Source organism: Lucilia sericata, unplaced genomic scaffold, assembly GCF_015586225.1.
Source record: "Lucilia sericata isolate MDLA Ls3-8-SP2 unplaced genomic scaffold, ASM1558622v1 Contig000012F_arrow, whole genome shotgun sequence".
In the NCBI taxonomy this organism is placed as follows: Eukaryota; Metazoa; Arthropoda; class Insecta; order Diptera; family Calliphoridae; genus Lucilia; species Lucilia sericata.
This window is the reverse complement of record NW_023994051.1, coordinates 922,988-935,522: the sequence shown is the minus strand read 5'-3', so window position 1 is coordinate 935,522 and position 12,535 is coordinate 922,988. Positions and strand designations below refer to the sequence as shown.

Below are 12,535 nucleotides of genomic sequence, written 5' to 3'. Positions count from 1 at the left end.
GAAACACACTGCCTGCCATCCAAACATACGGAATTGAATACACCAAGAAACAAAAACAACATACACATGGCAATGAAACACACAGCCATTCAAACATACGAAACTGAATACACCAAGAAACAAAAACAAAATACGCAAAAAACGCAATGAATAAGCAGTGTTGTTGATGCTTATTTTTTATGAAATTTTCAGAGGTTGTCTCGGATTTTCGCTTATATCTCCGTTGTTTATGGACGGATTTTGCTGATTTTAAATAGGAAACTTCTCGAAAGCATGTCTGATAGAATTATTGAAGATTTGGATCCCGAAGATATCTGGGGTCTTCAGAAAACTGATTTCAACAGACAGACGGACAGACAGACAGACGGACATGGCTTAATCGACACCGCTATCTATAAGCATTCGGAATATATATACTTTAAAGGGTCGGAAAATTATATTTTGGAAATTACACACGGAATGACAAACTTATATATGTATACCCTTCTCACGAAGGTGAAGGGTATAATTAAATCAAAAAAATTAATTTGGCGTTAAATAGATACATGTCAAATTTACATCTTTAAAATCAAAAAATATTTTTATTTTGATGTAAATTATTATTTTCACAATTTTCGAAAAAAATCAAATCAACCCTATCTACTTAACATAGAGTATAAAAAATAAATAAAAACAATTTTTATTAATAAAAAATTTAAATTTTGTGTTGTTTAATCCCCGATGTTTATTCGGAGGAGAATTTAGTACTCAAATATGTAAATTATTTTATAAACAATTCATGTAAATTTGTTTCCGAAAGGTTTCAAAAAATCTATTTGCCATGGAAGGTTTCTGCACCAAACTGATATGAGAAAAAGTTATTATGAGGTTATTAGAACACTACTGGTTACCATGTATGATAGGGTCTAATTTTGAAGAACTTTGAAAAGAACCATGACAACTGCTGATCGACAACTAAATTGTTTAAAATTCTTAAAAAAAGCTGAAACCTAAATTTTAATGCGCAAAATATTTTCTTCGTTTTAACGAATCATTTAATCTTATCAGTTTTTGCTTATCACCCCTATAAAATTATAGAGTAAATATTTATGAAAAATAAAAAAACAAATTATGACGTTGCACACGATTTTTTCACATTTAATAACAGAAATTAAAAGAAAAGAAACTTGACTTGAAAAAGGGTTTACTATGAAAAACTTTCCCTACTAAGATATTGATTAATAGCGATTAAAATCAATACGAATTTCGATAACCTTACTGCCCTTAAATTTACAACAGCGATTGCGCACGGCCCCACATTAACATACTTTTAACGGGTTCGTGCACATTGTAATGCTACTTTATGCAGTATGGTGTGGTGTGCATGATAAATGCACTCCTCACTATCCTAGCATAAAATTTTTAAAAATCTATTACAAAATATCAGTGTAAAGACCAATGTTTAACAAAAATCATCATAACTATAAAATCACATACACTCGTAACAAAATCATCAGTCAACAATTAGAGTTGCTTAAACAACATTTTTTCTTTAAAAATTAATAAAAAAACAATCTACTAAACAAAATGCCTTGCCCCTGTGGAAATGGTAAGTTTTATAATATTTTGTTAAAAAAAAAAAAATATTTATATTTAATAATTTTTTGCTCTACTAATCAAATTAGGTTGCCAATGCACTTCCCAAAACCAAACTGGCAATTGCACTTGCAAGTGCCCCTGCGGAACTGGTTGCCAATGCTCTTCCCAAAGCCAAACTGGCAATTGCGGTTGCGGTACTTCATGCAAATGCGGTCAATAAATAAAAAATTATCTTCCAACCTATTTGTATTTCAATAAGACTTAAGTTTACCAAAAAATTTTTTCAAACATATCAAATGTATTAAATTAATTTAACAAAAAAATCTTTAATTTAGCCAAATTTTTTGGCAAATAAAACACGTAAATAAAAACAATAAAAAAATAATTTAATAGTCTTATTTAAAAATATATCTATTGGACACCTTAAAATATGAAATGCATATGAAAATGCGTCGAAATGCACTAATGTATATTAAAAACAAGTAGGAAAGTATTGTCGGCCATGGCCGACTATATGATACCCTACACCATGAGTATATTTCAAAAATTATTTATTTTTCATAAAGAATCTTTTATGTTGAATTTTACCTTAATTCCGATGTATTTAAGCAATTTATTGTTGGAGAGATAGTAGTATATTTGACGTAGTTATGAGTTAAAAAAAACCAAATCGGAAGGTCAGGTTGTATGGGAGCTAGGTGAAATAATGAACCGATTTCAACCATTTTCAATATGCATCATGCCGAAAACACGTTTGGTTCAAAATTTTATCAAAATATCTTGAAAATTGTGGCATGTAGCTTGCGCACAAGATTTACATGGGCAGCCAGCCAGCGTTGTGCTTTACAAACATCAGCACAAACGTATAATACACTCGCCACTATGGTGGTGTAGAGTATAACATTTCACAAGAGTGGTGTTTTTAAAAAAAATGTAATACTTAAAAAACTAATTCAATTTTTTAATACATAAGTACATAGGCATTTCAATATTTTTAAAATTATTTTTTAATTTAATTTTTTATAACAAAACAATAAAAACATAATACAGTGGTTTCCCGGTTTAACGAAAGATATAATGTCAGGCCCATTCGTAAAAACGAAAAATTCGTTAAACCGAATAACAACTTTTCTATGATTTAATGGTAAAAAATAGGGTAATGGAAGGTAGGAAGTCAATTTTTTAAATCTTTTTGAATGTACACAAAGTTTTTGACAATTTCCTTACTTTTTAATAAATTTAGAATCAAAACAAAAGTAAAATAATCATAATATTCCCTTAAATAAAGAATTTTATATTAAAATTTATGTCTATTTAACAAATTTTATTTATATTTCCGAAAAAAATTTTTTAAATTTTTTAAATTTCTATTCCAGGATTTTTGTATTTTATATTTTGTACCCATTGAATTGGGTACTGAACTTATATAAAATCTTAATATGTTATTACTTTTGGTTAATAATGAAGTTTAGTGATCTCTCCTTATTAATTTTTATAGAAATTCGTTATATCGAGTACAAAATTTAATCATTCATTCGTAATATAAGGTACTCAATGTACACAATTTGCCCGTTCGTAAAATCGCGAATTCGCTAAACCGAGTATTCGTTAAACCGGGAAACCAGTGTAATTACTTCATACGTAACATGTTGGTCCTACTAGAACAACATTCACCATATGAAGCTGCTTGTTGTTCTTCTTACTTTTTGTCAAAGTATGCTGAAAAAAGGGTTCTATAAATCGACTTTCGAATAATCGAACAATCGACTTTTTGTCGAAAAAATTCGAAAAGTCGAAGTCGACTATTTTGTTCCAAAAAAGTCGATAAATCGACTATCGTCTGTGAAAAAAGTCGAAAAGTCGACTTTGTTAATAAAAGTCGAAAAGTCTGAAAGTCGATAAATCGAAAAAAGTCGATAAGTCGAATAAAGTCGAATAAAGTCGAAAAAAGTCGAAAAGTCAAAAAAGTAAAAAAGTCGAAAACACGAATATTGTAGAAACAAGTCAAAAATAGTCGACAATTTTAAAAAAGTGGAAGAAAAAGTCAAAAACTCTAAAATAGTCGGAAAAAACTCGAAAATAGTCAAAAAGTCGAAAAAATCGAAAAGTCGGAAAAAGTCGAAAAAAGTCGGAAAAAGTCGAAAAGTCGACTATTTATAAAATACTTATAGTCGAAAAGTCTAAAAGTCGACTTTTAATTAAATGAAAAAAGTCGAAAAATCGACTTTTCATAAAATGCAAAAAGTCGAAAAGTCGACTTTTAACTAAATGAAAAAAGTCGAAAAGTCGACTTTTCGTTTCAACTATAGAACCCTAGCTGAAAAATTTAAATTTTTTATGAAATTGGAAATTGTCTCCGTTATTTATGGACCTATATTTCTGAATTTAAATAAGAAACTTCTGGAAAGCATGTCTGATAGATTATTAAAGATGTGGATCCCGAAGATATCTGGGGTCTTTAGAAAATTTATTTCAAAAGGCATACAGACTGACAGAAAGATAGACAGACAAACAAAGTATCCAGAATTTATATACTTTATGGGTTCGGAAAATTATATTGTAGAAATTGCAAACGGAATGACAATTTAATATATGGGTAATTTCCTGTCAAGTGACCCAACTTCAAAACTCGATCTTCTTTGATGTCCAACTTTGACCCCCTCTAAGTACGACAGTTCTGGATCGATAGTGCTGAAAATTTATGTCTGGCCTAATCCAATAGTGCTAATCTTGGTGAAAATTTCGTCAAAAACTATTTTTTTTGTTGGGTCACTTGATACGAAATTGCCCATATACTCTTCTCACGAAGATGAAAGGTATTAGTCTGTCTTTGTGTATGAAAAAAGGAACGTTTTATGAAATAAGGATTTGAGTGTTTTATTATGTCATTTTGCAATTTTTTTTAATAATTTTTAAAGAATGGGATTTGAAAAATGAAGCCAGGTGTAGATAGAAGAAATTAATATATTTTTCAATTAAATTTAGATTAAATTTTTACTTCAACTTTTAAAATAAAAAATTAGTAGACATTTTTTTAAAATAGATAAACCTAACGACTCTAAGACGGCTCATATTTTTTATTATTCAGTTCAAAAACCTGAATTTTGAATTATCCCAGTCTTGTAGTAAATGATTGAATGTATTTGTTATATTTTTGTAAAAATATTCTTAAAAAAACCAAAGCATTGATTTACGATGTTAAAAATAATCGTCATTGAATTGGAAATTTTTAAAAATTTGAATTTTTCATAAAATTTGATTAAACGTTTGTCTTTTTTTAAAATGAGACCCTAAGAAAAAATCTTATAAAACAAAACAACAAACGTTTAAATGTATTTGTATGAAAAATATTTTAATATTCGAAAATTTCCTAGGAATGTTTATGTTTAGTTAGTTAAATTCTATAAATATTTATTTTTTTTAATTATCTAAAAATTACATCAAAATTAAATCAAAAAATTAATTTGGCGTTAAATAGATACATGAAAAAATTACAACTTTAAAATCAAAAAATATTTTTATTTTGTTATAAATTATTATTAATCAAATCAACCCTATCTACTTAACATAGGGTATAAAAAATAAATAAAAACTATTTTTATTAATACAAAATTGAAATTTTTTGTTGTTTAATCCACGATATTTACTCGGAGGAGAATTTAGTACTCAAACATGTAGATTATTTAATAAACGGAAGGTTTCTGCACCAAACTGACATGAGAAAAAGTTATTATGAGGTTATTAGAACACTGCTGGTTACCATGTAGTGATAGGGTCTAATTTTGAAGAACTTTGAAAAGAACCATGACAACTGCTGATCGACAACTAAATTGTTTAAAATTCTTAAAAAAGCTGAAACCTAAATTTTAGTGCGCAAAATATTTTCTTCGTTTTAACGAATCATTTAATCTTATCAGTTTTTGCTTATCACCCCTATAAAATTATAGAGTAAATATTTATGAAAAATAAAAAAACAAATTATGACGTTGCACACGATTTTTTCACGTTTAATAACAAAAATTTAAAAGAAAAGAAACTTGACTTGAAAAAGGTTTTCCTATGAAAAAGTTTCCCTACTAAGATATTGATTAATAGCGATTAAAATCAATACGAATTTCGATAATCTTACAGCCCTTAAATTTACAACAGCGATTGCGCACGGCCCCACATTAACATACTTTTAACGGGTTCGTGCACATTGTAATGCTACTTTATGCAGTATGGTGTGGTGTGCATGATAAATGCACTCCTCACTATCCTAGCATAAAATTTTTAAAAATCTATTACAAAATATCAGTGTTAAGACCGATGTGTAACAAAAATCATCATAACTATAAAATCACATACACTCGTAACAAAATCATCAGTCAACAATTAGAGTTGCTTAAACAACATTTTTTCTTTAATAATTAATAAAAACCAAACTATCTACTAAACAAAATGCCTTGCCCCTGTGGAAATGGTAAGTTTTATAATATTTAAAAAAAAAATATTTATATTTAATAATTTTTTGCTCTACTAATCAAATTAGGTTGCCAATGCACTTCCCAAAACCAAACTGGCAATTGCACTTGCAAGTGCCCCTGCGGAACTGGTTGCCAATGCTCTTCCCAAAGCCAAACTGGCAATTGCGGTTGCGGTACTTCATGCAAATGCGGTCAATAAATAAAAAATTATCTTCCAAAATATTTGTATTTCAATAAGACTTAAGTTTAGCAAATAATTTTTTCAAACATATCAAATGTATTAAATTAATTTAACAAAAAATCTTTAATTTAGCCAAATTTTTTGGCAAATAAAACACGTAAATAAAAACAATAAAAAACTAATTTAATAGTCTTATTTAAAAACATATCTATTAAACACCTTAAAATATGAAATGCATATGAAAATGCGTCAATATGAACTAATGTATGTGTATTAAAAACAACTAAAACGTATACATATGTATGTATATTCGGCACTGCCGAATCCTATTTACATACATTTCACAATAGTGTCTTTAAAAAAAATTATACTTGCAAAAAATAATTAAATTTTTTAATATTTTTAAAATTTTGGTTTTTTAAATATTTTGAAAATTTATTTTTTATAATAATACAATAACAACATAATAAATACTTCATACGTATTACGTAACATGTTGGTCCTATTCTGTTTTGTTTTTAAAAGCAAGCGAACTAAGTACAAGAACATCATTCACCATATGAAGCTACATGTTGTTCTTTTTTTCTTTTTGTCAAAGTATGCAAAAAAAATGGTTGTCTCTGTCATTTATGGACCTATTTTTATACCCACCATCAAAAAAGATAGGGTGTATATTGTTTTTGCCATTCCGTTTGTAACACATCGAAATATCGGTCATAGACCCACAAAAGTATATATATTCTGGGTCCTTATTAAATTCTAAGACGATCTAGCCATGTCTGTCCGTCTGTCTGTTGAAATCACGATAGGGTTCACACGGGAGGAGCTAAATAGTTGAAATTTTGCATAAATATTCTCTATAGGAAAGGTTTGTTTGATATTGAAAATGAGCCTTGTCGTTCCACGTTTTCGGATAGCCCCCATACAAGTGGACCCCCGAAAAACAGCTTTAACGGGCATATCTGTTTTAAAAGTTCGAGTATAGCGATGAAACACAAATAAGTTTCATATGATCCAAAATCTCCCTACCAAATTTTATGAGGATCGGTTCATAATTGACCCTACCCCCATATAAGGTCCGTTAAAAATACGTGTACAGTTATGGAATTTAATATAAGAAACTTTTATAGGAACTTAAATCTTCCTTCTTCAGAAAATTACTTTAACTTTAATTGCTGACATAAAAAAGGAACGTCTTAAGAAATAAGGCTTTGAATGTTTTATATACATATGTCATTTTACTATTTTTTTAATAATTTTTAAAGAATGGGATTTGAAAAATGAAGTCAGATGTAGATAGAAGAGATTAATATAATTTTCAATTAAATTAAATTTTTACTTCAACTTTTAAAACAATAAATATTTAATTAAAAAACCTGAATTTTGAATTATCCCAGTCTTGTAGAAAATGAGCAAATGTATTTGTTATGTTTTTGTAAAAATTTTCTTTCAAAAATAATTGATTTACGATGTTGAAAATAATCGTTATTAAAAAATTTATTAGCAATTATCAAGTTAAAATTATCATGTTGTAAAATACAAAAATAAACCTTGTAATTCTTAAAATCCTTGAGTACGATAATCAAATCTATAATGGAATAATTTAAAATTATTTTTCTCATTTTATGAAATGACAAAAGTTTAAAAAAAATATTCATATTATTATCATTTTATTAAAAAATTTATTAGCAATTATCAAGTTAAAATTATCATGTTGTAAAATACAAAAATAAACCTTGTAATTCTTAAAATCCTTGAGTACGATAATCAAATCTATAATGGAATAATTTAAAATTATTTTTCTCATTTTATAACATGAAATGACAAAAGTTTCAAAAATTATTCATATTATTATAATTTTATGAAGCGAAATTTCAGAATAAAATATTGCCGGGAAATTTGTTCACGTTTAGAAAGAAACTCTAGTTTTTCATTCCCCTGGAAAAATTGAGACTACTCCGTACACACTGATCCAAGACTAATCCAAATATATGGAAAAACATACTGCATTTAACATTGTGATGTTCTATGTGAGGACCTCTAAAACAATCTATTCATTACATCAGAGTAATTACAAAACTACTCCCTTGCTAAAGACATGATCCGCAACATGATCCTATGCAATGCAGGATATCCTGCAACAAGGTGGTCCATATATATGGAACATCTTTTTATAAAAACAAATATTTGCCGAATCTTATATACCCTTCGCCATAGTGTGTTTAAAATAAATTTAATTTGATAACATTTCAATTTATTTTATATTTTTCCAACTCTACCGTTACTTAAGCAATAACAGAACATAAAAAACAACAACTAACGCCAAACGAAAAAATACACAAAAAGCCTACAAAATATACAAAACAATAAAACCAATATACGCTTTTTCAAAAACCAATGTTGTTTATTATACCCTACACCACTTTAGTGGGGAGGGTATATTGGGTTTGTGCTGATTTTTGTAACATACAAGATAATTGGGTGAAATTTGGCACACACGCTTTTTTTGCCCAAGGACGGACCATTATTTCACCTAGCCCCATACAACAGAACCCCCCGAAAAGGGCTTCTGAGCTCATAATTATGTTAAATATACCTATATATCGATAAAAAGCAGCATAACTAAGTTTTATATAAGCCTTGATGACCTTGCCAAATTTCATAAAGATCGGGCCTCATTTGACCCTAGCACCCATACAAAGTCCCCTTCAGAATATTACTTGAATGTCCAAAATTAACTTATAAGCTCAAATATCGCGATGAAATTCAGCACAAATAAATATTATATAAATATAAATATATTCACAAAACTTTATCGGACTTGGTCCATATTTACCCCTAGCCCTCCATATAAAGCCTCTTTCCGAAAATTAATTTTTCATCCATAAATTGCTTAAATGTATCGGAACAAAGTAATATTGAAGATAAATGCTTTATTATGAAAAATAAATCACATTTAATATTCATAACTGGTGTAGGGTATCATATGGTCGGTCACGCCCGACTATACTTTCTTACTTGTTTTTTTTTTCAAAGCATGCTCTAACATTCACTTTTTTCAGAGGTTGTCTCGAATTTTTGCTCATATCTCCGTTATTTAAAAACGAATTTCGATTTTAAATAGGAAACTTTTCGAAAGCATGTCTGAAAGAATTATTGAAGATTTGGATCCCGAAGAAATCTGGGGTCTTCAAAAAATTAATTTCAACAGACACACGGACGGACAGACAGACGGATAAAGAATATATATATACCTTATAGGGTTGGAAAATTATATTGTGGAAATTACAAACGGAATGACAAACTTTTGTATATGTGCCCTTCTCACGAAGGAGAAGGGTATTAAACGCTATAATTAACCAAAATTTATTACGTCATTTCATTTGCATTATTATTCTTAAATTAATAGTGCAAAACATGTTATATTAGTAGTTTGAATTTTTAAACAAGCATTTGAACTGCTAACAGTCTACTAAATTGCTATCAATAATTAAAAACGCAAAGACCTCAAAAATCTAAAGAGAATATATTAAAATTTCGTGAGCATAAAATATTTTTTTATCTTTGTTTTTGACGAATTCTTATCATAAGAAGCTTATCAATAATCAACTGTTAAAAAAGTAGAATAAATAGAAAATATCAACAAATATGACGTTTCAAAATAACTACTATTACATAGTAATTGTGGTATTTATGTAAAGTTTTAAAGAGGACATTTCATGTTAACGTTATTAAATTTGGAACTCATAAATAGGACAAACCACTTTAAAATAACCAAATTTGATTAATTATTTTTCCTACCATTCTTTAACTTACAACAAACATTGTTTGCACTCTGCCCTGTGCAGTTTTATTGGTACTTGGTGTAGAGTTTTATGGGTACTTGGTGTAGAGTGCTTACTTTGCTAAAGTAAATGCACACCACACTACTTACTAAGCTGAAGATTTGGTAAAATCGTACAATGTGCTATTGCTTTGAAAAGTGTTTAATTAGAATCATATCTATGTATATAAACCACATACAATCGTAACACAATTATCAGTCAACAACTAAAGTTGTTTAAACAATATTCTAAGAATTTTTTCCTCTAACAAAACTTTAAACCAAACTATCAAACAAAATGCCTTACCCCTGTGGAAATGGTAAGTTTTACAACAAAATAATTCCAAAAACTATTTCAACTTAATAATTGTTCCTTTTAAACAAATTAGGTTGCCAATGCACATCCCAAAACCAAACTGGTAATTGTACTTGCAAATGCCCCTGCGGAACTGGTTGCCAATGCTCTTCCCAAAGTCAAACCGGCAATTGTGGTTGCGGCAATTCATGCAAATGCGGTCAATAAATAGAAAGATTCCCTATCTAATTGTATTTCCATAAGACTTAAGTTTACCAACTATTTTTTTTTTTAACATAACAAATATATTTTTAATAATTTTAATTAAAAAATAAATTGACTCAATTTTTTTAAAAAATAAAATAATAATAAGCGTCTCATAAAAAAAATTAAGCGACATTTTTTTATGGAAAAAGTACAGATTTTAAAAAATTTTTTTACTTCAACTAAAGTTTCATTTTATAAAATGAAGGAGTAAAACACTAATTTTGTTTTTACCCCCCTCTCATTTCGTTAAAGTAAAAGTTTGAAAACCTGTGAAGAATACAGGGAAATTTTGGAAAAGTCCCCACAAAAGTATATATATATACAAATTACTATTACTACGTATTTAAATGGCGAATATATTCGTAAAATTTAATTATTTGTTCTGGGCGGGAATTTCCGGGATCCCGGGAAATTTCAAAATGAATCCCGTTTTCCCGGGAAATGAATAGGCCCGGGAAAAGAAAAACACTAATTTTGATAGATATGTATGTTTACAAAAATATGATAAGAATTTCAATTAATGTAAGTAATAAAATTGGATCAAAATATTAAACTGATCAAATTTGATTAATCATTTTTTATACCACCATTGGCACACGGCACAAACTTATATCAGTTTATTACACCACTAACCTTAAGATTTGGTAAAATCATTTATGAAATGACTCATAACAAAATTATCAGTAAAAAATTGAAGTTTTTTTTATAAAGATTATAAGGATTTTTTCTTGTAACACAATTTAAAAAAAAAGCAAATTAAGAGTTTTAATCAAAATGCCTTGCCCCTGTGGAAATGGTTGCCCATGCACTTCCCAAAAAAAGCTGGCAATTGTAATTGCAAATGTACCTGTGGAATCATTACATTTGCAATTTATTTTTTTTTTAATAAAATTAGGTTGCCAATGCACCCAAAACCAAACTGGCAATTGCGATTGTGGTACAAATTGCAAATGTGGATCCAGCCAGTTCTAATAAAATTTAATCAAGATACATATTAGTTTACCAATTTTTGGTAATTTTGGTCATACAGGGCTTTTTCTAATGAGTGTAACTTTTCACATATTGGTCCTAGCAAAAATTGTACAATGGACTTTAGATAGCTATTTCTTCGCTGTTTCCAAAAAAAAACGAAACGAAGTTCTTAAGTTTTGTTTTGATTGTACTCAGAATCACTTTCTGAGTTGATTAAGCTATATATGAATGTATGTCTGTTAGAGTGGCCCCAAAATGGAAGTTGCTGACGTTGCCACCGAAAATGAAAATTTAGTTCATTTAAAGATACCATTTCTCAAAATGTTTGTCTGGATCAAAGAATAAAATATGTCCTTTTTTAAGGTTTTTATGATTTTTATCATATTTCTTGCAAATAAACCTTATGCAAATTTAGTATCAGATGTAAGTTCTTTAGGAGGCGATTTCAATGACATACCACAATTTTGTATGCAACTCCAAAATTATTACAAATGTCGTGTTTTATCGGAAAATTTTTAAGTTTTTCAAATTTTTACATAGAATTATATAATGTAATTAATTGAAATTATTACATTATAAACCTCATACAATTTCACCGAAATGGTTTTTTCTGTTTTTCAAAATTCGTTATGTTTTGTATTTTATTTTAATATTATAAACTCTATTTTGTCCCAGGTTTTCTGCTAGCTATATCGATCCAACGTAATTAACATGTACATCAACATACGCGTAATTTCATTTGCTTTATAATGGTATATAACACTTTATGGTTTCATTCTACTATTAATCAAATTTTTCAGTTTAACTAAAATATTAACACAATTTATCCCAAACATCTACATATTTGTTATGCTTGCTTTGTAAATAACGGTTTCTATGTTATTGTTTACATTATTTCGCAATGTTTTGGTAGCGCACATAGGCTTCGTTTCGGTAGATTTTATTGAGGATTA

The 12,535-nt window shown here is 28.3% G+C and overlaps 1 protein-coding gene across 1 annotated transcript; it reads left to right on the top strand.

Moving 5' to 3' along the window:
• The first annotated feature begins 5,623 nt into the window (after window positions 1-5,623).
• On the top strand, window positions 5,624-10,675 carry LOC119604015 (copper-specific metallothionein-2-like). The gene is made up of 3 exons (XM_037956349.1): window positions 5,624-6,040; window positions 6,110-6,234; window positions 10,485-10,675. The coding sequence occupies exons 1-3, from the start codon at window positions 6,019-6,021 to the stop codon at window positions 10,569-10,571; spliced, it is 234 nt and encodes a 77-aa protein (XP_037812277.1). The 5' UTR covers window positions 5,624-6,018; the 3' UTR covers window positions 10,572-10,675.
• The last annotated feature ends 1,860 nt before the right edge of the window (window positions 10,676-12,535 follow it).

What these genes read in the sequence shown, in the direction of transcription:
- LOC119604015 (XM_037956349.1), top strand. Translation starts at nt 6,019, where the DNA reads ATGCCTTGCCCCTGTGGAAATG. An exon ending in GCCTTGCCCCTGTGGAAATG is followed by an intron (nt 6,041 to 6,109) that starts GTAAGTTTTATA and finishes TAATCAAATTAG; the next exon opens with GTTGCCAATGCACTTCCCAA. An exon ending in GCGGTACTTCATGCAAATGC is followed by an intron (nt 6,235 to 10,484) that starts GGTCAATAAATA and finishes TGTACTTGCAAA; the next exon opens with TGCCCCTGCGGAACTGGTTG.